At 39.0% G+C, this 25,325-nt stretch overlaps 1 protein-coding gene across 2 annotated transcripts in view; it reads right to left on the bottom strand.

The window, feature by feature from the left end:
• Positions 1-21,844: 21,844 nt before the first annotated feature.
• POU6F2 (POU class 6 homeobox 2) overlaps positions 21,845-25,325 on the bottom strand; it is a 311,471-nt gene continuing 307,990 nt past the window's right edge. For both annotated transcript variants that reach the window (XM_030234220.2, XM_009098957.3), the window contains exon 10: positions 21,845-22,349. In XM_030234220.2, the coding sequence (XP_030090080.1) occupies positions 21,845-22,349 (505 nt within the window). The remainder of the gene's footprint in view (positions 22,350-25,325) is intronic.

The following is a 25,325-nucleotide window of genomic DNA, read 5'->3' as shown; positions in this document are numbered from 1 at the left end:
TGTGTTTTACTTTACAGGAGCATGCACTCAGCCTGTTACTGTGGCTTGATTGAAGGACAACACAATTTTGAACCACTATAACTTGACAGTTCTTCAAGTGTACTTAAACTTTATATACACAGAAAAGTGTAGTGATTTGCTTAGTGTCAGTGTAACAAAACTATTTCTAAACTAATTTATCTTTCATCCTTCAAGACAAAACTTAAATGACTTAAGGAGTGCTATTTAGTTGGTCAGTTATTAACTTAACCTGAAAGAAGATGATGTCTCACCGTAGGGGTAAAGAAGTGTCCAAAGTGATTTCTGAGACAAATTGAGTTACATTAATAAAGCTTTTGAGACCAGATGAGGGTTACTGGCTCTGGTACAGACTGGGGCAAATGATGAACACAATCACATAACCATGCCTTAACAAGTTACCATCTGTCAGCTGAGCTCTGGTAACTGACTGTGATTAGATTTCATTTTGATAAAAAGCCAATGGAAAGAGGACAAATAAAATCAAAAATCAATCATATCCCTTACCATAAAAATACTAATAAAATTTTAAATACCTGTCCAGGACTTGACCTCCTGTTTTCTTCAGGCTTTTTCTCCCTTAAAGGGTGAGCCTTCTTTTTCAGAAGCCTCCTGTCCACTATTATTTATTTGTATTATCATTTGCTTAGAGACCTGTGTCAGGACTCTAGCCATGTGGTACAGACATATTCTAGTTATTGTCTTGCTTTGATTGATAAGGGCAGCAATAGTGCTTGAAGCCTTCACGGAGCACCATGTTATACACGAGCCTCTGATGTAATTTCCAGAGTAGGCCTGTACTATGGCCTTAATGGTGTATGGATGCTTCCATGCGGACAAAATCTCCACATACACTTGGAAGCAACAGTAGGAGGGTCTATGTCACTGACAGAGAAGGGATGTTGCAGGTACAGGCAGAGACAATATCAAAACTGAGGTGTCCCAGTTCTCAAAATATGACTACTGATAATTATTCCTTGACCTCTACACCATCAATAGATGGCAAGATCTTCTTTAACCCTTTAAAATTAATAGAGTTTAACAGGAGAAATCAATTTCTTGTTCATCAGGATCACTATCTCTGTAAATTTCTTAGCCTCCTGCTTCTGCACTTTGAGGTGTGGGCATGATTAGGTATGTAAAGAGTTCTTACTTGTTTTCAGATTTGAGTGTAGAAATGTATCTGTGCAGAGTACAGACACTTTGGAAAAAAATCAGACACCTCAGAGTCAGTACTTCAAGCAGCCATGTGTTTATTCATGATATTGCACACAGCACCTAGAATGTTCAACTAGCATCAATCTTTATGATAAGGGGAGCAAGGAGTTGCTAAAAAGTTAAATCCCCTTAGGACCCTTACTTTAATTTAAAAGCAGGTTGAGTCCCCAACAACTCCTTTTGAAATGAGTAGTGAAGGACCAACTGTTTTCCACTTTCACATAGAAGCCACAGTAAGACACCTACATTTGGACTTCAGAGCTTAATTTAAGGTGCTCTACTTGATAAACTGTATTACTAATTTATTATCAATCACCCCTAGATGGGGATACAAAGAGCATTAGATAAACCATGTGGCATATTCCATACAATAGGCAGCTAGGAAAAAGAAAAGATCAGAAAAATAGAGTACACTATTTTGTATGCATCCTTTCAATTTTCTTTTCTTGCTTTGTGTCAAACACTCAAAAATGAGTAATTTATTTAGAATAATATCTATTTAATGAGTTTAGGTGACCTTGCGTCTGAAAGGCAGTCTGAATTGCACCATGGTTTTCCATTATTGCTGAAGAATTGTGGCATGTTATTACATCTGAAAGAAATAGTTGCAATGGAATAATTAATGACATGATACATGTAAAGTATTGAAAATATTGTGGAAAGATGAAGTGGCCATGATCAGTTTAGTAAAGGTGTGGTGTGGCATAAGTCTACAATTACCTTACAATTTATCCTATTCTCTATCTATAGGATTACTCGGTCCAATACTCTATCTATAGGATTATATCCTATAATCTGTCCTATACTCTAGCAATTCAAGATAACTTATTAGTAATTCTGATTGCTAATTAACATGACTAACCTGTAACTTAAGTTCTTGCAGCGTAGGCAAAAGAAAGAATTTAAGAAATAGGCTGCCAAATAGCTCTAAATGTTTACTCTCTCTTCTGACTTCTCCTGCTAGTGTCTTTCTACCTCACATTTCATTCTTTTATTTACCCAGTTCATTGTCATTCCCTTGTCTTGAGAATTCCTTTCTGCAGAGTAAGAGCTGTTGTTTCTCATGACTTATACGCCACAGCTGTGGGCTCAGGAGTGCAGGTACAAATCCTTGTATGTCATCAGCACTGCTGACTTGGGACTGGCATTGAGTTTGTAGCAAAGGTGGAATAAAACACACCAGCTTCATCCTAGCTTGATTGAAAGGTCAGAGTACACTAAAATCCCATGAAGTTAGTTGGGATATTTTAATAGTTAATTGCACCAAGCTGTTTTCCATCTCCTGTGTTGGAGGCCCTTAGAAGTATATAATATGAACTTACACCTTAGTCATATCAGTGGCAGGTCTGGCACCTTAATGTGTAATTAGACAGCTTATATATAGATTATCCAGAAGTTTGCAGCTACAAAGAGAGAGTAGTCCCATTTCCCCGTGCTTTGTTTTGGCTGTGATATTTCCCTGGTAGCATAGTTAGCCAAATTCAATTTACTAGTTCAGTGGAAAACTGACTGAGGTACCCTCGATCCATTGTATTTTCTCCTGGATCAATGAGCTGGGTGAGTTTGGAGTGCAGTTAGATGAGCATCAGAGTTGGTAACAGGGTGAAGGACTGAACAGCCAGGGAAAGGTACTGGAGGCAGTACAGGTGGGAGCAGAAGTGAGCCACTTTTAGAAGCTGTAAGCTCTCAGAGGTGCTCAGCTTGTATTGCCTTACCATCTACTTAGGCCCATGGGATATGTGACTGCTGAAAGACGTTTTTCTTTCCTTTGGTGATGGTGTGGTGGGTGTAACACAAAAGAGAAAGCAAGCAAAAAGGTGGTGTGAAGCAGCTCTTGGGCAATCAAGATCTTAAACTGCTACAATTCTTTCAGCTGGGGGTCTGCCCGTGACCTCCACAACAGAGGGCTGTGCTAATGATCTTGATTTCATATTTGCAGTAGACTGGGAATATGTGCTCCAAAGTTTCCCTTATGTCAGCGTGTGGTGAGTTATTAAGGTCTTCTTGCTCAGTCCTGATCCTGGGTATAACAATACAGGTATAGCTGAGTATACAGCCATGACAAGCCAGTCAAAGCAAAGGTTTCTTGCTCGGACTGTAAAATGAGCACCTCAAAACATTCAGGTGGTTTCAGTCTCCAAGATCCAAGTGAAACATTGGCAGACTGCTTCTCTCCAAGGGAGAGGAAAAAAAAAAAGCTCCCAAAGCAAAGCTAACATTACATTGCACCTGTCAGGGGGCAGCAATAGCAGGTCCTTAAGAGACTGGAAGGGGAATTTGCTGGCCAGGAACTGGTGCCATCCTCCCTGGGAGGTGTGAGCAGGGCAGGCTTAGGGAGGCTGGGAAGCTGGATTTGTACCAGGTTGTCTGGCAGGTTCATAATGATAAGAGATATGAGGCCATGCCCAGACGTTGGGCAGCTCAGTGCCAGGGCAGGACTGTGGGGAGCTGGATGTCAGCACTCCTGAGACAGGGACTGATGGCCCTGGCTGGGCTGAAATGGGCTTGTAGGCAGGGGCAGGGACAGTAGGGTCTGTTGGTGCTGTTGGGGCATTAACTGTGCTGGTCTGCACAAGTCCACATCCTTGAGAAAAGAATCCCCAAATCAAACTGATAAACCCTGAAAACATTGTCAGAATTTTTCCCCCTTGAAGGAAGAAAGTCCAGTGATGCCTGAAACCCATCTGCCATCTTGCCAACCCTTTAGATTTTCTCCAGGATGGTCCCTCCTTGCTCCACCTGCACCTCCTGAGACAGCTACTAGTTTTCAAAACTTTTTGTTGCTCAGAAATTGCAGCAAAGTGACTTTAAATCTGTTTCTTCAGTTTTCTGTGTGTGCACAGATACATGTTGCTTACCAAGGCAAATGCTTATTGCAAGATATCAGAGTAATTATCAGCAGTGTGGAACCTAATTTTCTACTATATAGACATCTGTATTGGTTGCATGTATTAGAGTTGTCATGCTTTAAATGTCAGCACCATTTTAACATCTATAGAAGTCCATAGAATTAATGATGAGAGAGATTCTTACTGTAAATGTATTGGAAATGGCAGTGTTCAGTTACCTGTAAATGTTAAAACATTGTCTACTGAGAGCTGACAAAGACAATCAGTAGATGCATGCTTTGGTTTGTCAGACATTCAGCCCCTGAAGACTTGTTTCAGCTCACTTTGTGTTCATCTGAATGTTATTCATGGTGCCAAGAGGAGCCATATGGCCCAAAATTATAATGACTTCTTGTCCTGGTTTAGGGCAAATTTGGGAGAAAACCTCCAAAGTGGCCCTTCCCCCAGCTGGTTCAGGAAAACATTTCCTTGGAGATAAGTGGAAAAAACCTATTTATTTACCAGGCAAAGCATTCACCAGCACAAAAATGAACAATATTAAACAATAAAATCCCTTTGCTGCCTCAAAGGGGATGACCAACTCAGAAAGTCCCCTTTGTGGGCTGTAGCTCAGCTCACTCAGTCTCTTATCAGTCTCCCCTGTGCTGGAAATGCCATGGCCCAGGCCTGACCTGGTGGGCCACAGGTGCGAGCTGCCAGCGCTCTTCTGGGTTTTCAGTCCAGAGCAGATTTATACAGTCCCAAGAAAAGAAAAAAAAAACCCACAGTCCGGGGAACTTCTCTGCCTCAACTAGCTAAAAACTAACTGAAAGCAAAGGAGAGCTCTGTCCCACTGTCTGTCCGTCCACAGTCTAGGAGCAGGTATGTGGAGGAGTGAGTGCATTGTTTGAAAACAAACCGCGTGCTTCTTCTCTCCCTCCCCTTTGCTCTCAGAACCAGTCTCAAAGGTGCAAAACTTATTTCTGGGCGAGACAGACGAACGGGGATACAATTCAGCATCATGAAGTCCCCCCAGGACACTTCTGCCCTTGGGAAGAGAGGGGGGAAACTGTGAATGCCTCAAGGTGATTTCAGGGGGTTGCAGTCACTGGTGTTGGGGGTGGAGATTGGGGTGTGAGTGCTGCAGGGCTGTGCCCGTACTGGCCTGTTCAGACAGGTTGGTAGGAAGCTGTTGTAAAAGTTTTGGGGAAAGATAACAGGGCAGTCTGCCCTTCTGGGAAGCAAAGGCAGAGCAGGTAAATGGGCTTTCTTTTCAGGAGTGCCCTGCCAAATGCAAACAAAGAGTTCTAATGTACAACCTTCCAAGTGGCTGTTTGGATGAAAAATGCCGATGCTCCTAGAGCTAAGTAATTTATGTACTTTCATGTAAATAGCTCTATTGCTTTAGATTGTACTGGAGTACAATCCACGCTGGGCAGTGGAGAACAGCCATCAGTCTGCATCGCTCAGAACCAGGGCAGATTTCTTTGACAGTTAGGGACTGTCTTGACAGGATAATTTATGTCTGAATTTTATCAATTTCATATCATAACTTGCAGTTCACTACTGAACTGGACTCTCCCACTATATCTGAAAGGAACCCAGATTCCTCTTGAATTCAAGTCTGAATATGCATCTGTCTTCTTTTACATTCCAGAAAGATGCTTCCACTAATTATCTTATTTGTGCTTTATGTAAAATCTCTCAAAGTAGCTAGTGAAGATTGTTCATCTGCCACTGAAGACTTAGTGTGAATGACTGAGTTTTAGATTCGTACAATAAAGATGGCACTACAGCAAAAATCCCCAAATGTCTTTAGAAGGCAAACATAGAAAGGTCACTAAACAAAATTCACTAATGAGTTCCAACACATATGCAAAGAAATATTTTTTCCTACTTTTCATTCAAGTCCCATTAATTGCTTCCTACCATTGAAATTACTTGAAGTCTTTTTTCACAAAACATGAGAAATTTTATTAATTAAAAACCCTTCTGAATCTAGGCAAGTGTACAAATATCCTATCCCCTCTCCTCTTTCAACATTCCACACACCCCTGACAACAAATCTCTGTGATTTTTCTTCCAGGAGGATGTGTAAGAAAACACTTTGAAAAAAGTTTTTAGACACTTTTTTAATAGTTATTTTATGTGTGCATTTCACTTTGCTGCAGGCAATGGCAGAAAAAAAAATTAATCCATATTTGTGTGGAATGAAAAGATGAAAAGGAAAAAAAACCTCTTCCAAAATAATTAGCTATGTTGTATAAGGGATGGAATCATCAAAAATACTTGACTTTTTATCCTGCTGCTGCTGCTGCTACTGCTGCTGAGTCCTTAAAATACCCAGGTGCATTAAGAAAATAGTTAAGAAGGTTTGTTTTGGGGTACAGGCTGCTCTTGTTCTGGAGACAAGTAAATGCTAGCATTTTTATGAAGCCTGAAACCTCCCCAGTTCTAATTTTGGAGTGAGTGCTTTAAAATGCAACTGAAACAAAAAATAGCCTAGCAAGGCATTTCTTTAGACTAAGATTAAATGGGTCAAGCATTCATTCAGCAATGGTTTCAAATGCATTTACAATAGCTACAGATGAAGAATTTTATGCATCTCTCTCCATATCTATGGCACGTTTGTATGTGCATATAAAAATACAGAAATACATGTATTCACATAAACATTAGCATGGTAACAGTGTTATGTTCACTTATGGTGAACATACATGGTAAATGTGGTTAATCTTGCATCTTTTCCAAAGGACTCTAGAAGATGCAGAAAGGAAATATTCTTGCATTTGGTTTGGTCAGAGTATACTTGAAAAATAGTTAATTAAAAATGTGAGGACTCCTGAATGACTTAAACATACAACCTTACTATAAGAGTGCAATAACAGTGGGTAACTCCAGCAGGAAAGATTAATATTGCTTATAAAAAACCTGGTGTAGAATGTTTGTTGTCCTGCCAGCAACACTGTATAAGAGGTGATTTTTTTGTGCCTGGCAATGATTTTTGCACAACGTACTGTGTAATCATTGTCTACAATGCACTTTTTTCTACCATAAAACCGTAGAAGGAATAATATGGCTCTCATTTTTCTCTAGCTTCGAAGGAGAACTCTAAAATATATACCTCATGCCAGTAGTCCATAAACTCCAGTTGTGCTAAGGCACTGTGCAATCTGAGCCTACCAAGATCAATAAAATCATTCAACCCACAAATATTTCTACAGCCTTAGTTCTGTGAAAAGTTAGAGAAGCATATATATCTGTATGTAGGAAAAAAAGAGGCTATTGTTGGTCGGAGGAGCAAAATCTGCTGGATTTAGACTGCAAGAGAATGAACTGCAGAAATGTAATGTTCATGGTTTCATGCCAGAGCAGTAGAAATTCAAGAGATACAATACAATCAGGAAATGGATTTAAGGGGGATGGATGACTGGCTCTGGCAATTGCTAATAAGACATAGAATGTTTCCTGCCAAGGTCACTGATTTTACTCCATTTCATTATCAATTATTAAATATCTCTTCCTCTTATTATTAGTTTACAAGTTGTTTTCACATGAGGGACGCCATTTGGTGTCCTGTGTGAGGTGAATTGTTGATGATGAATCAGGCTCAAAGCAGAGTGGTATCTGTCATGGGGAAATTGCTGTTACATCAGTAGCAGCTTGCACTCTGTCCTGGCTCTCTCAGGAGTCTCAAAAGGATGCACCAGGTCTAGGTAGGGGTATAGAGCTTGATAATTTTTTTCCTCTCTTGTTATATGTGCTATACTGTATCAATGAGAAAGATGGGTCTAGATTTTTCCATCAGTCTGATACTTCTCACATGCAATAAATGTCTTCCCAGCATGGGAGCAGGAAATGTACTAGGTGGTCAGCAGTTGGCTCTTTACTCAGCCATGCTTATATCTAGGACCACCTTACCTTATGAATCAAGAATTATTAATTTTAATTTTTTTCTTCATCCCAATGGCAGCTTAAATTGGAATTTAAGAGACTGAGAGACAAAGAAGGGATTTGATCATATAAAAATGTTAAAAAATAATAAAGATAAAGCCTAAACTACTTCAATAATTATATGAAATAAAAAACAAAAAAAGAAAAGAGCATGTTTCACTTCCTTTTTTCCTCACAGAATTACTTATATAAGGGAAATTCTCTGAGGTTCATTAACAAAAATACAGATATTTCCAGCAAGTCAGTCCTTAAAAAAAAGTTTTCCTTCTGAACAGATATGGTATATTCTTCATGTTGCTAAAGGAGGGAAAAAAATTAAATATTACTGAGATGATGGGAGCAAGCAGAAAATTCAAAGCACAACCATAAGGTCCCTCTCTAAAGGACATGATGAAATTTTGAGGCAGTGAAAAGTTATCTGCTTTTTGTGGATGTGGATGGGGTGGGGGTTTGGATACACCTGTGCTCATACATGATATTTCTGTGCTCAGCCTTTTCCCTGTTCCATTCTTCTTGCACCTTTGCCATTGGAGCAGCTTCTGCGATTGCCTTTCAGCCAGTTGTGATCATAGAGAAGTGAGTTGACTTAAAAAGTTTGAAAACTATGTGTTTCTTGAGGTTGCCCCAACTAAAATGAGATAATGAATTATAAGAAGAGATTATCTTCCTATCTTCTGCTGGAAGATAGGAAGTGACATTCTTCAGCCCTTGGGGGTAGGGATGAGAAAGGGGCATAGCAGACAATCCTGCGGTTTGCAGAGCACATTTGCCTGTGCCAAGAGAAAATTATGGATGTTCATCTTCTTCTAAATGGACTGCCTAGTGGATCTGCATATGAGGATTTTGGGGAAGACTGTAAATTTCACCTGACAGTTATGTTAATAGTCTTTAGCTCTGTTCTGATCATGCTTTAAACATCAGAGGTGAAGAAAAGCAATGGTTGAAACACTGGAAAGCCTCAAGGAAAGTTACTAGGACTGACCAAAGAAAGGGGAAAATAAATACATCTTGATTATCTGGACTACACTTAAGAATTCCTTAATGTAAGAAAAGGTCTTCAGGATTACATTTTTGCCCAATTAGCTGTATTACTTGCTAAACTCTCTATTTCATCAGTTTTTCCATTTTGAAGACTGGTGGGTCACCTATGCTGCACTTTCCAGCTCCTCAGTGTCTGTGGCTGAGCAATGATTTTGCTTCCTTATTCATTTGTCCCACGGTGGCACACTGAAGGGTCCTGAAGGATAAGGGTGGTCATGAGGGGTCCTTGGGCCTCAGGAGCCAGGAACCACCTGCTTTAGGCACGTGCATTGCAGGGTCTACTGCATTGCCACAGGATTTATCAGCAGGCAGCCCCTGAAGATGCAGCCCCAGAGAAGAGAGATGGCTCTAAGCTTGGTGTGGTTTGCCTTGCAGGATGTCTGGCTTGCACAGTGCTTTGTAGCAGGACATGTCTTCTCCTCAGAGGGGTGTTTCCTGAGAGAAATAAGCCCCACTGCCAAACATGAGCAACCTTCATTCTAACAAACTTAACTGGGTGTAGACTTTTCTGGACTCCTCTAACCCATTTTATGGAACAGGTGCTGCAGTGAGCCTCAGAGCTTCATTGAAAGCAGATGAGCACTTGAAAAAAGAGGAAAGCTTTGAAAAAAAAAAGTCCAAATCCTTTGCACATCTGGAATCAACACCATAAGGGAAGCAATAAAGCTACTTGAGGTAAACCTATACTCTTGTAGATTTGCACATCTCCCCCACTTTACATACACTGCTTGATGATAATAGCAAATACAAATAGCCTTAAACGTGCTACAGATTTTGTTAATGAGTGAAAACTTGTGTTTATTTCTCTCCTGTGTTCAAAAGTAGCCTATTTTATTGTGTAATACCTGAACCACAAGAATAGGACTTCTAATACAATACTTTATAACCAGTACCTACAGGGATGTTATTTTCCCCTCCCCCTTCCTTTTAATCAGCCTCCCAGTGCCAGAGGAATGGAGTGCTTTTATTGGCCAGAGATTTTTTTCATCCTAAATTATAATAATATTTCTGCTGTATTGGAAATTGAAGTGACAGACTGTTTTCTTTTAAAGACAGTACCTCTCCACAGTAAGGAACAGTTTTACAGGAAGTCAAGGCTTATATACCTGTTGTGCTGGGAAAAGCTTTGAACCCATTTATTATAATTTCAATGCACCCCCGAAAAGTTAACTTCTCTGAAAAATTTAGGAGATAGCTTTGTGAAAGTAAGGATGTGAGAGCAACACTGATCCTTTCTGGTATGCCTGTTCCAAGACATCAGCAGCAGGTCTTGTGAATCACATTAAAATTATGAAGAACTTCAAGCAACAAAATAAATAGAATCTGGTTTCCCAGGATATGCATCTCCTGGTGGCTTGGGAGCTCAGTGATATTTCTTCCTACATCTGGGATTTTTAAAAGGACAATTTTCATACACTTCCAAGTCAATTCTCTCAGGTGTTCAGTAAGGTTTGCTTACTCAAGTTCATAATGTGCCTACCTTTATTTGCCCAGCTAGTGTTAGTGATGCTGTGATGCTACCTTCATAGATACATTTAGCCACATGTGTAAGTCTTCACAGGATTGAACCTACCCTCAGCATTTGTGAATCAATTATCTTTTTTATCGCTTTTTCTTGCTCATTCATCAGTAAATCTTGATGTGTCCTTTATTATTTTTGAAACACAACTCAGAAGGGAGTGTATCTCAACAGGAAAGGCATGTGCATGTCTCTTCTAAAATTAATATACCTATTTCTGGCTTGGAAGTTGACTGCCAAAAACACTGCTGAAGATAATCTGGAGGGGAGCTTACTTACAAGTACTTACTGCAGCCTTTTTCTCACCTGGGAGTCAGATCTACCTCTTTTTTCTCTAGGCTATTTTCATTAAACCTGTAGTTATCTATTTCCCTTATGTCAGATTTGTTTGAAACTGGCCAATCTTTTAAAGCATCGAGGTTAAAACTGTATGAAATCTAAGCAGATAAAGAAAGAAGTATGCAATGAGTTATTTCTTTATGATACCGAGCTAACATGGCTATGTAAACATTTTAATACATCCAGCTTGCTGATACATGATTGAACTAAACAAGAAATGTTGGCTTTGCATACAAGCACATTCATTTTTACATATTAAATAATTATGTATTAAATTAATTAATTGAGTAATATAATTAAAACAGGAACAACCAAATCTGTGCATAAACAATAAATAACAGTACTGTGTGGTTCTTTGAAAATCAACATTACCTTCCCGCCCTCTAAAAACTGGGAATGATTGCATATTAAAGAATATTTAAAATTAGCCTTAAAGATATTATTCCTATTACTCCAGTAAAGTAGTCTTAGGCTCAATATTTATATTTTTAAAAAAATTTAACTTGCTAAGGTTTAACCTCAGGACAGTCAGGTTTCAATTTTAGTGTGAAATTCAACCCATTTCCAGACATAGAAGTAGTATGTCAAATTCTCGTCTTCAGCTGATATCTGGGGCCACATGACTGCTTTTGATATCACACCTTTAGCCACAGCAGAGGAAAGTATGCTGTAAATAATACAGACTTCTCAGAGCCTTGATGTACAGTGAGTGTATGCTCAGCTGATACCAAGCGACTGACAGGCTTTTACTGCAGTGTATAGCTGTTCCAGCACATCTTAGGAAGAGACATGGTCTGTTAGTTCTGCCTTTTCTTATTTGTTTGGGTTTTTGTTTTGTTTTTTTATTTTTATTTTTGGGGGTTTTTATTTGATTTTTTTGTTTGTGTTTGATTTTTGGTTTTGTTGTTTATTTTAAACAAATTAATTTTGTTTCTTTCCTTTTCAGATATGGTCTTTATTACATATTGCCTATTGAGTAATTTCTATGAATGTATTGTGAACTGTAAAGTACTTATGCCAATGTGGGATTTTGGATCCCTGCTCTTTGTGTTCCTCACTCTGGATATACAGACCACCTGGTGAGTTTTGATCCCCAGATGAGCTGATAACTCTTGGGGTCAGGTTGCTGGTGCACATGCTTGGGATTAGTAATACCACAGACACAAAATGGTGTTGCTGTAAATTCTCCTTATTAGTGGTCAGTATGGAAATTTGTTAGGGTACCTTCAGAAGGAAGGATCTTAAATTAAATGAAACAATAGAGAGTATTTCAAAAACAAGTAATGGCTCATGCTCTTGCATTTATTCCTCTCAATGTTCCCCTCAGTATTTCCCTCATGTTACCCTCCAGATTATCTGCAGCACTGTTTTTGGCAGTCAACTGCTGAGCTAGAAAGAGCTGTATTAATTTTAGAAGAGACATGCTCATATGTTTCCTGTTGAGATACACTCCCTTCTGAGTTGTTTGTGTTTCAAAAATAATAAAGGACACATCAAGATTTACTGATGAATGAGCAAGAAAAAGCGATAAAAAAGAGAATCGATTTACAAATGCTGAGGGTAGGTCCAATCCTGTGAAGACTTACACATGTGGCTAAATGTATCTGTGAAGGTAGCATCACAGCATCACTAACACTAGCTGGGCAAATAAAGTTAGGCACGTTATGAACTTGCAAGATCAGTCTCTTTAGATTGCACAGCTAGTAACTGAAAATAGCTGCTGCTTTTCAAAAGATAGCCACTTCTCTTCAGCTTCTTTCAACCTGAATGCATTGAAGAGTAATTTTGGAGAAAGTTTAAGAACATATAATTGGGCTGAAAATGTCAAAAGAACAGAGGCAAAATGGTAAAAAACACCACAGTGCCTTCTTTGCAAAAAAGGAATTAAAGAATCTTCAGAGTTTTGCGTTCTTTTCTTTCAGTTAATAGTTAAAGTACAAGTTAATATGTTTTAGACAAAGGTAGCAAGAGTTTACGAGGACACAAGGTGTTAAAAATTAATAGCATTACTTGGAATTGGCTGATGTGGTTCCCAAGCCATTCTCCATGATATTTGAAAAGTCATGGCAGTCAGGGAAATCCCAGGTGACTGGAAAAGGGGAGACATTTTACCCATCTTTGAAAAGGGTAGAAAGTATGACCTTGGGAATTACCAACCTGACAGCCTCACCTCTGTGCCTGGGAAGATCATGGAGCAGATCTTCCTGGAAGCTGTGTTAAGGCACATGAAGGACAGGGAGGTGATTCAGGACAGCCAGCACAGTTCCACCAAGGGCAAGTCCTGCCTGACCATCCTAGTGGCCTTCTCCAATGGAGTGACTAATGGATCAGTAAACAAGGGAAGGGTTACAGATGTCATCTATTTGGACTTCTATAAAGCCTTTGACACTGCCTCAACATCCTTCACCCTAAATTGAGACAGATGGGTTTGATGAATGAACCTTTATATGGATAAGAAATTTTTGGATGATCATATCCAGAGGGTGGTGGTCAGTGGCTCAGATCCCAAAGGACATCAGTGGGAAGTGTGTCCTTCAGTGGATATTGGGACCTGTTATTCGATATCTTTATTAATGACATGGACAAAGGGATCAAGAGCACCCTCAACAAACTTGCAGATTACACCAAGCTGAGTGGTGCAGCTCTCACACCTGAAGGATGGGATGCCATCCAGAGGAACCTGAGCAAGCTCAAGTGGGCCCATGGAAATCTAAAGAAGTTTAACAAGACCAAGTGCAAAGTGCTGCATCTGGGTTGGGGCAACCCCTGGTATCAGCACAGGCTGGGGGACGGACAGATCAAGAACAGCCCGGCTGAGAAGGACCTGGGGGTCCTGCTGGATGAGAGGCTGGACATGACCCAGCCATGAGCACTCACAGCCCAGAGGGCCAACCATAAAAACCAGTGTGGCCAGGAGGTCAAGGCAGGTGGTTCTGCCCCTCTGCTCTGCTCTGCTCTGCTCTGCTCTGGTGAGACCACACTTGGAGTGCTGCATCCAGCTCTGGGGTCCCTAGCACAGAAAGGACATCAAACTCTTGGAGTAAGTCCAGTGGAGCCAATAGGCCAAGCTGATCAGAGGGGTGGGACACCTCTCCTATGAGGAAAGGCTGAGAGGACTGGGGTTGTTCAGCCTGGAGAAGAAAAGGTTTTGGGGTGACTTAATTGCTCCCTTCCAGTACCTGAAGGGAGCCTAAAAAAGATGGAGAGGTACCTATTACAACAGCACATGGTGACAGGAGAACGGATTTAAATTGAAAGAGAGGAGGGTTAAATTAGGTGTTAGAAAGAAACTCTTTTCTGTGAGGGTAGTAAGGTACTGGAACAAAGAGCCCAGAGAAGCTGTGGATGCCACATCCCTTGAAGTGTACAAGACCCAGACTGGAGGAGGCTCCGAGCAATCTGGTGTAGCAAAAGGTGTCCGTTCCATGGCAAGGAGTTGGAACTAGATGAACTTTAAGGTCTCTTCCAACTCAAACCATTCTATGATTCTATGACTAAAATCTGACCAAAATGGCTGAATGTAAGCACAAATTCTTCAGTGAATTTTATAAACAAGTGAGGCAGAGGTTACATGCTGCCTCCAGGAAATTCATGCTTCTGGGACAATTCTGGCTCCACCAGGATCGATTGCAAATTGTCACACAATTCAGATTTGTGCAGTGCCACCATCCTACTGTCTTCTAAGACCTTCAGTATTCTGGGACCATTTGAGGAACTTTTCTGGGGCCATCAATGACAGACAACATACAGGGCTGGATATCTTCCTGTTGGTGATATTGATGGATAAAATTGGATGGATTGGATTTTTCTTCATTGAAAGTCAGGATCTCATTAGCTGAACACCAATATTATGTGATGTCTGAAAAGAAGGGAGTGACTCCATCCCTGACAAGCTGATTGGTGCTGTGATGGTAGATGCTGGATTTTAAGCCACACCAAAAACCCACAATCTTGGGGTCTTTTAGGACTGGCCCACGCATGTTTGTCCTTACCACAGTTTTATTACCACCAAAGCCGTTTTTTGCTGAGCCGTGATTTGTGTGTAAGTCCCAGGCCTGACCCAAGACCTACCCACACAGAGTGTGCCTGTGATCACACACACAGCTCTTGGTCTGAGAACTGTTTCCACAAGAGGCCACTGATTATACAAGAAGTTCAGCGTCCAACAAAATGAAAGACTCGTTACTACTTGAGCTGCTCTGTGCCCTCTCTGCAGCTGCTGTGGTGGATTACACAAGGCTGTTGCCAATGTTTTAGAGAAACCAGGGCTGTTGGGGTCTGGATTGAAGACCACAGTAATGGCTGGTGGGCTATGTGGTGACTTTTCTCAGTCCTGACCACTGTTATCTGTCCATAGTGTGGCAAAATGCAATAGTAAAGGACTGTGAGTGAAAAAACAGACATCCAGGTCTGTAGAGTAGATGGAGAGAGAAGGAAAAAAAAATCTTTCAAGTCTTTAGTTCTAAAATATTTTCAAGAACTTCACAATCTTGAACTTCACTGATTAATATTGATCTGGATTCTGAGATTAAAAAAAAAACTCTCTTGGAACCTTCCTTCTTGATAAGTCTGTTTTGTTTCCTGAATGCTTGTCTGATTGAAATTTAAGCCAGTATAAGAGAATCTTTGCTTATCAAAGCCCTGCTAGTATGAAAAGGTTTTTTAACAGGTATAGATTTAAGCTGTGATCAGTGCTAAAGCAGCTACATAGCGGAAGACACTGTATAAAACCGTGTTCTACAGCTTCTGAGTGGTTCTCTGACCTTACTGCCAGCTTTCCTCCCATCATACCTGTCTTAAGGAAAGACAGGACACGGACATAACTCCTTGTTTATCAAGAGTATTGGAAATATGTTGGGGGGTTTGTGTTTTAGGGGTTTTGTTGTTTTTTTTCTTTTCTTTACTTTTTTTTTTTTTCCTGGAAGTACAAAAGAGAAGCATGGAAAGCAATGTGCTTCTAAAAGTCCTTGTCCTTTATGATGCACTTAAGGAACTCTGAAGTCCTGTCATATTTAATTTCTGGAAATTTGACTTTTAAGCAGTCTGTAAGGAGTGTGAAGTCTTATAGTCAGTATTCAGTAGCTTTGAGGTCGGATCTATTTTGAGATTTCAGTGATCAATAGGAACTGAATTGATTAAATTTGCAAAGACACCATTCCTTGCAGCTTGATAGATCCAGATTATTTGGGCTGTAATGGCTAGGTAGGATCATGTGTCTGTGAGGCAGCTAAAACACCTATAGTATGATGAAAAGAAGTTTTGCATTTTTAAAGAGATTTGGAGGAAAAAGGCTCTAATCAATGTTTGCTTGCTGCTTTATCACAATGAAATGAAAAAATACGTGTTCAACTTTTAGCAGTTGATATGAAAGCACAAAGGGTTGTTCTCCCCACTCCTGTATTGTATAAGCAGATGAATGACATGTGTTTGAAGTGGCTGTTAGACCATGGTATGGAGACTTGATGCCTAGAGGACCTGATGCAATCTTTGCCCCATTTATGAAGCTTCTATCATTATGTCTACAAAAAAGCTACCTTTTTTGGTCTCTTTCTTATGTATCTCACAAAATAGAGAAAAATTGCATGTAAAAGGGAAAGTCTGATCTAGAAAAAAAATCACAATAAATAAATATTCCAAATTCTCTGTTTCTCAATGCAAATAAATACTTTCTTTTAGTTTTGATTGTTTAACACATGATATTGGAAAAGTAAAACAATATTAAACAAAATCAAAGAAAAGTCTTTGTAAAAATTTTGTTCCCGTGACTCAAACACAATATTCTAGGATTGTCAGAGCTTTTATTTCAAGGCTGTTTTTTTCCAAAAAAGCTTTTATAATACAACTAAATAATTTCTCAAATCTGCTGATATTTGAGAAACCTGTATTTTGACAGAACGCAATATGACTCAAGCGAAGTGGCCTGAAAACCAGGCATTTCTGTGACCTAATATCATAATTACAGAAAGAATTGAATAATGAACCCCATGAGCTCTTCAAAAATGCAAGAGAAATAATTGAAACAGCTGACCCAGCCTCTCTAACACACTTACCAGGGCTTTGTTATGGGAGTGGGTATGGAAGCATGGGGGGTACACTGGCCTTCATGCCTATCTGTGCTTTGCTCCCTTTGGCCTGGGGGATAACACACACTCACCTGGGGGGTTCCAGAGTACTCCTGAGGGAGAGCCTCTACTCTGCAATACCTGTAGAGAGAATAAGACATGGCCAATGCATGCACCCACTCTGGGTACAGAAACAGTGTTTAGTTTTGCAGGTAAAGTTATGCTCCACAGTGCAAATGGATTTTCTCTCTTCCTTTTTTCAAGCATTTAACTATTTTTATATTGAACTGATGTGAAATTACATGAGCTTGGATAATGTGAATAATGCATGAGATTTAAGACAAACACATGAAAAGAGCTTATTTTTCATGTCAAACAAGTCTTTATTTTTTATGGTACAAATTAAAAGTGACAGATCTGAAGCTGTTAAGAAATACACAAAGTGCAGCTTTACTGACCATACAGATATTGCTCTAGATTAAGTACAGTTTTTGTCAGTTTTTTTTTATTTTTTAGTTTTTTCATGTTAAGCAACCTGTGCAGATAAATCAGCTTTGGTTTCAAAGTCAGACTAGTAAGGAGCTTTTAAATATCCAGTTTGTTTTCTTGGTCACAAGTCCACCATATCCACTCCTTTTTATTTATTCATATTTTTATACAACACAATACAGTCCATTTTGTACTGCCATCTTTCCCCCTGCATGCTCCATGCATGGAAAAACAGATCTCTTTGCAGTGCTTCGTAAGTGACCCTGGTGACCATTCTGTAGATTATAGCACATAGGACAAAAATAATAATAATAATAGTAATAAGAATAATTAATAATAATAATAATAGTAATAATATCACTTTTTAACAATAAATAAACGAATGTGCCCCACATAGTCTCAAGTTGGAAACAAGCAAACCACATGACAAAAAGCTCATTACAAAATGTTTTCCAAACAGATTTTACAGTCAAACATTGACATGGAAATCAATTTCCTCTCTTATCTTCTAATTTGAATGTTGGTCAATAACTGGGTACAAGTAGAGTGCTGAGGTAAAACACTGATGAACAGTTTTATTTTTGTATTTTTTTAAAATAGTAACAGTTTAGTATTGCGAGATTGTCAGCAACATTTAGCCATATCTATACAATGTGCATATACCTACATACATTGAGCTTTGGTCCAGCATTGAGAAGACGAGCAAAGGCATTTTACATGTTTCTTTTTGGTTATAGCTTGAGTTCTTTGATACGCCTCTACTTGTTCCTTCCTAGCTCCTTCTTGCTTCCTTTTTCTCTCTCTTTTTTCTTTTTTTTTCTTTTTTTTTTTTTGGCTTTTTATAATTTTTTTTTTCAGTAATAATGTAAAGAAATCGGAACCATTTGAATGTATTTGATTTCTTCAACTGTCCAAAATAGCTTTTTAGTGAAAAACATAAAAAGATAAAATTAGAAGAGCAAGTGAACCCTTAGTTCATTATTCAAATAATGTTTTATATATATATTTAAAAAAATGAATTATCAACAAAGTGGAAAACCATTAAACCTTCACATATGACTGAAGAGACTTTTGTTTCATTTGCTGGTAGCAACCTATCTTTTAGTCACATGCAAAATTAAAAGGTGTTCAAATGTTATCATTACATGAAAATTGTTTACAAATGAGAACCAGAAATGTTGCCAGTAACATAACAAAACAAAATATTTATGGCCCTCCCAAAGATATATGACTCACATATAATTTATCTTCCTAAGTATCTGTTCAGGCACCATTTATGCCTCATAGCAAAATTTGTGTATAAAAAAATTAATACGAGAAGCATTACAACACTTTATAAATAATTTACAAAACATAATACAAAATTAGAAAACTATAAAAAAAATCACTGCACATGAATGATTTTAAGACTGTGGGATGAACGTAATTTTTTCTTCCATGCTGGCAATTTATATTTATTTTACATTTTCACTGTCCTAGTTATATCCTTCCGATATGTACTTTGGAACAGAAAAGAGCTTGTATAACTGCTGCCAGCATATTTTTGAACATTTAGTATCTTTCATACAGTGTTTAGTTAACAATTTTTTCTTGGGGGATTTTTCTTCACAGAATTTGGAGCAGTCCCTGGGAGAATTGGAAATTTAGTTTTGAGGCAATGAATGGTTGATGGTTTGTTCCCAGGCTGTTGATGGTGGGAAAGGAGCGGGGGAGGGTACGGCCTTCAGGATGACTGAAGATGTAATTGTGTATGTGGCATTAATGACTGGGCAATTGGGAGTGTTCTGGAGACATGGGTAGGATTTCAGGAGTAACTACTTCCAAATATGATTTATTCATCCTTGCTTTCCTGTTGGCTTCTGGATGGTGGTCTAATCGTTATGTTGACTGTGGTGACAACTTTAGGGCTGTTTAGTATAGACTACACAGATATTTCTGAGGATATAGTGTCTATGGAGAGAGGGTATAAAGAAAAACCAGAGGGGCAGATGTTGCTGTGAAACTCTCTAATTTACATGCTCAGCTTGGATAAAGCATCTATTTTGTCCCTTACAATTTGCCAGTGGTTACTGAAGTGTTTTTTCCCCCACCAGTTATTTATATATCAGCAGTTGAAAAAGAGTCAATAACAATTGTCACTCTCCTCCTCATAAAAGCAAGACTGAAAATATCCTAAACATACCCTGCTGAAGCATAAAGTCTAAAATGCATTTGCTGGACATGAGCTCATCCTGGAGTACAGGATCCTCAGTGGGCTCTAACACTAACCTTTGAGAGTGTTCACACTTAGAAGCAGCTTCTGGCCCAGATGATGGTCTCTGAAATCTTAACGCTCCCCCAACCATGCAATAAATACCCCACTTTACAAGGCAAATTCCATTCATAAAATACTGAGGGCCAGATTCAAAGCATAGTGAAATCAATGAATGTCTGTGTCTTTCACTAAATTTTGGAAATAGCCTGGAGTTTTTGAAAACTCTTTAGCAAGAGAGGTGTTATTTGAAGACTCCAGCACTTCAGGAACTTCCTTCCACATCCTAGTTGGACCACCAAAAATCCAGCACAACCATTCTGAGGTCAAGGAATGCAATCAGGAGTTATACCAGCAGAATTTTTACATCTCTACTGTGAGCTGAACCAATTATCTGATGTTATCTTTTGGGAAGACCTGACCAAGGTGCAGCTTCTACCCTAATGGTGGACTGAATCCCAAAGGCTTGAGCATAACTGAGCAGAAGATGAAGATTGCAGATGACCTTCACAGGTCAGACCACACCCCATCAAGAACCTACAACACCTTCCTCTGCCTCTGAGCCTTGGTGTGCTTGTAGGTCCAATGAACACAGTATTTTAGTAGATGCTTTTCCAATCAGAAAGGAAGCCACAGAGATAAACTGTCTTAAAAGAAAAATCAGTTCACCTGAATCATATTGCAGGTGACCTATCTTACATATCAAGAGACAGTCAGTGTTTTTCTCTATCTCCCAATTGCTTAGTCTAGCCAGCGGCCACGGCAAACACCTGCAGAAGCACATCCTCCTACTAAAGAAGTCAACAGGGCAAGCATCAATATGGCATTAAAAAAAGGAACAGGAGGAACAAAACACTACCATCAAAATTGTCCATAGTGATGTAATAATCAAAACACTCTCATCACTTCTCAGCCTGTCCATTTGTTTTCATTAGAACCTCAAGAAATTTCTTTGGCTAGCAGGCTTTGGAGAGAAATTGCTTCAAATGGAACCATAATATAGATGCAGTACTGTACCAAGTGTGCAGTTTATATTTATACTACAAAATGAGTTTTGGTAAATTCTCCAGGTTCACGGCCAAAGGACAGAGAACTCTCAAGCTACACATTCAACAAAAAGCACTATGTTCACTGTGGGGTTGAAAGTCCATCAGATATCATCCTAATCCTTCTTTGTCCTCATTGCATTCCAGCATATAAAAGTGTTCAGATTTCACTTTTCTTTTTAAAATTCTTCAAACAGTACTGGGTTTGGGGGGCTTGGGGAAGGGGTGGGGAATGAGCTGGAAGGGAGGAGGCAGCAAATAGAATCAGGAAAAAAAACAAACCAGAAAAAGAAATGCAAACCAAGACGTACACCCTTAGAAGAGAAATACCAAACCCCACAAATCACATTAAAAAAGTACTTATTTTTGGCACCCAAACATTAGGAGGTTGCAAAACTGTTGACTAAAAGAAAAGAAAGTGAGGTGACTACTACGGAATGGCTTTGTACACACCTGCATGGGGTACAAACAAGAATGGAAGAAATTAATCCTGTATTCCTCTTTGTGAAATACAAATGTAAAAACTTGTAACACAATTTTACACTCATAAAAGATTAGACTAACAATCTAGTTTGCAATGCCATGTTTCTGACTTTGGTTAATAGATTTCATAGTGAATTAGCACTTGATACCTGAAAGGCTAAAATCACTCCTCCAGGTGGCAGGCTTGTATTCTCTTTTAAACAGATAAAAGTTTTTTTTCTTTTTTTCTTTTTTTTTTTTTTTCTGTTTGTTTTGTTTTTCCTTAAAATGTGTTAATATTTTTATAATATACAGAAAAAATTAAGCAGTTATTTGGTTTACTTTAAGTCCATTTAAAAAAACTGGCTTTTTCGGTTTTTTGGGAACTAATTCTACCACACACACTCTAAGTGTTGTGTATTTTTTTTGTTTAAAGTTTTTTTTTTTAAATAGGAAAACCCACAGACATTTATAAACTGTTCTGTCCTTCTTGTAGTTTTCTCAGTCTTTTACTTACAAGGGTGATGAATAGGTATTTTCACAGAGTTCAAATGGACACGTTTCAGTTGGTGCAGGGGTTTTTTTTTCTGTGTGATTTGGCTTTTTTTGTTTTGCTTTTAGGAGTTTTCTTCCAGAGAGTCTGTTAAAGGCTCCATAGGAACTGCCGTTGCAGGCTCGTGTTGTTTCAAACGTTTAATTGTGTTCTTCAGTGCTTGCCTCTTATTGCAGAACCAAACTCTAACTACTTCCCGGTCATAGTTCAGTTTCTCTGCAATCTCTGTCATTTCCTGCCCAGAGGGATGTGTGTTCTTCTCAAAGTGAGCATTCAAGATTTCAAGGGCTTGTGGCGTGAATGAGGTACGCCTCTTGCGCTTTTTGGATGGTTCGCTCCCAATAAACTCGGTAAGGTTCTGCATCCCTGCTCGATGGCGGGCCTCAGCCTCAGCCATCCACCGCTCAAGCACCGGCTTTATCTTCTGGGCACTTTTAGGGGTGATGTCCAGCTTTTCAAACCTGGCAGGATACAAAAGGCCAGGGTTCAGTTTGGCTGTCAGACTGCTAGCTATAGTGTTCTCTTGGGCTTCCTGTGGTAGGAAAAAGTGGCTTCTCAGGATGGTGTGTCTGAGGGAAAATTGAGAAAGAAGAGTCTTACACTGATGCTCTGCCAGGGTGGGACTTCCTGCCTGCCTGACTAACTGACTGGCAGAGGTAATTTACAGTAGATTATGAAAACTGTCAGATAGGTATATCTATACATATATATATATATATATATATATATATATATATATATAGCTAGAGATTTAAACTAACACAAAATGAGCACTACAACAAAATTCTAAGTACACTAAATAATACAGGTTAAGAATCACATTTTCATATTTCTGATGATCTACAAAACCCTTGAAACTAAGTCTAATTACAGGAAATGATATCAAAGGCATTGTATTTATCATCTTGTCTTTGTGCTTAATCCTTTTGTTATCTCTCCCATCCCATGTTATCCAAACAACACAGCTTTAATAATAAAAACCAATGGCAAATACTCGTCTCTGAATATCAGGTGTCCTTTCCATTTTTCAGCAATTTTCACTGTTTGTAAGTTAATGCTATATCCCTTTTCTGGGTTGGAAAAAAAATTCCCATAGCCACGGTGGTGTTCAGCTGAAACAGCTGGACACTTTGCAATTATCTCGCTGTCCCCACAATGTGCAAAGACAGACTCATGTTTTCCAGATGAAACCCAGCATAACAGTCCACTAATACACTGTGGCACCAAGCTGAGTTTATTGTGGGATTTCTGCAAACTGTACCAGAATGATATCATTTCCTGTAAATGAGGTCTTCTATATATCATTTTGCCATCAAAAGTCTTTTGCCAAACCAGATTTTACAAGTATTATAAAACATCTGGAAAAGTAGCCACACAAAGCTTTAATCCTTTCAAAAACAAGCAGGAGAGCAGAGTTCACGTTTCAGGTCCTGTAAGTATTTGTTTCTTTCATTTACTGAGTTTATCCTTTTTTGCTATTAAAAAAGTCTTAAACCAAATTCTTTGGTGCCATCCATTTGCATTTTCCCACTTTGCTCTGTTCACTCTGCACGCTGAGGTATTTAATGCTGCAGAAAGGCAACAATTACTGGATGTTGCTGTTGGGCTCTCCAGCTCAGGTGGTGCTAAAGCACCCCCACCACCACTAACCACAGAGTGCTCTGGAGATGAGAGCCCAATGACCTTTACGCTAAGAAATTTGGTGGCTGGAGCTGGACATTTTTAGTGTCTCCATTCAGCACGTGGAGGCAGCAAAAAAATATTCCAGCATGAAACAAAGCACTTCTCACAAACAAAGAATAATTTCAGATAACAGTACTCCAAAGACTTTGTAACTGGTGTCTGACATCTTAATGTGGTATTGACTGCAAGGTGTCATTCCTTGGTGTCCAGTGATATTTCAAGCTGAAGGATACATTTTAGAATGTATTGTCTTAAATTGAAGAAAATGCTGCTATTTGCATGCAGAACAGATCAAGGTGGTATATTGCTCATTTGACCTGCATAGGCCACCAGGAAGGAGATTCTACTTTTCTCTTCGAGCTGGTTGTTCAAGCTGCTTGCCTTATTGCCCCTTCCACTGACCTGGAGTTCATACTGAAACTCCTTTGTTACAACTGGAAAAAAAAGTGAAATCTACTATTTCTGAGGAACACGTGGTGCCACTGAAGCAGCTTAATGAAAAATGCACAGTCATAGCATGTAATTACACCCCAAAATGGTGTCCATCTGAGGCAGGCAAAGGAAACTGAAAAAACCTGTAATCTTGCAAGTATTTGGGACAAGCTCTTGCACCCAATCTCATGTTCTGAGCAACCTGCTCCTCCAAGGAGCCCTCTTTAAAAGGTCTCACCATCTCCAGTGCTTTCTCAAAGTGTCAGGTCGATGGAGAAAATGAGAAGACAGTAAACTAGGCAAAAGTAAAGGAAACAGCAATGTGTTCCCTTAAAGTATACCAGCTTCAGGCTATAAAAAATTTCCAGTTGCTAAAAACTCCACCAATTTTAGGCATTCTTTACCAACCGACCACAAAGAAATAATAATAAAAAAACCCCAACAAAATCAAAATTAATCCTTAGCAATAGGGAGCAATAGCATTTATATCATTGGCATTGTTTGTTAGTATTGTTACTGCAGGACATGTTTGGTATAACGACATACAAGTCTTGAAACAAATTTCCCAGCAGTAGTATCCTTGTATAGACTGAATAAAGGTTATTTTCAACAGGGAGGTATCTTATAAGAAAAAACAGTAGGGGAGACCATAGAAGTGAGAGGATCCTATGGAGCTTTTTGTATTTAACAACAATCAATGGGTTTTATGGAAAATCATTGAGCAAAATGTGAGCTGCAAGCACACTACCCCATACTGATGTTATTTATAACCTTAGTCTTTAACTGCAGGAAAAGTACACTTCCATTCTATGGGGAATACATTAAAAGTATAAAGAGCAGATAAAAAGACAGAACATTTCATGGATCACCAAGAACAAAATCCACTTAAATGAGCTTAGAGTTGGTTTCTTGGCTTTCACTGATGGAGGACTATAAGGCATTGCCCAAGAGGAAAAAGCTGTTACCTAAGTGTGTTTGTTACCTCATGCATAAACATAGGATTACTGTAATAGACATACATGCATATAAGGTATTTGCTTCTACTTTAACTCTGTCAAGACTGTATTATTATTTCTTATGATTAGGACAGATTTCTGCTTCTGCTTTGCCTACATGGGTTTGTCTGGTTTTTTCAGTAAATATTTGGGTGATAAAAGATGAATAGCTGCTGGTTTGCAAGATAGCAGGAAAGCTATTTTTTCCCCTTCTGTGTTGCCTAGGTAAATCATCATTAACATCCTCTATGTGAAGTGCTAACCACAGTAATACAGGTTTAACTTAGCAGGGATGCAGCCATGAAATATTTGTTCAGTAACCCTATCTGTAGAAAATGGCACAGTATGAAGAGGGTCAGCTGGTGCTTATCGAGCATCAGCAGGAACTCCAACTCATCTATGGAATTAAGGCTCTATGCCAGGAACATTGTTTCT

This window comes from Serinus canaria, chromosome 2 (genome assembly GCF_022539315.1).
Source record: "Serinus canaria isolate serCan28SL12 chromosome 2, serCan2020, whole genome shotgun sequence".
NCBI classification, from domain to species: Eukaryota; Metazoa; Chordata; class Aves; order Passeriformes; family Fringillidae; genus Serinus; species Serinus canaria.
The sequence above is the reverse complement of the archived record's forward strand: the minus strand, read 5'-3'. Positions and strand labels throughout refer to the sequence as shown.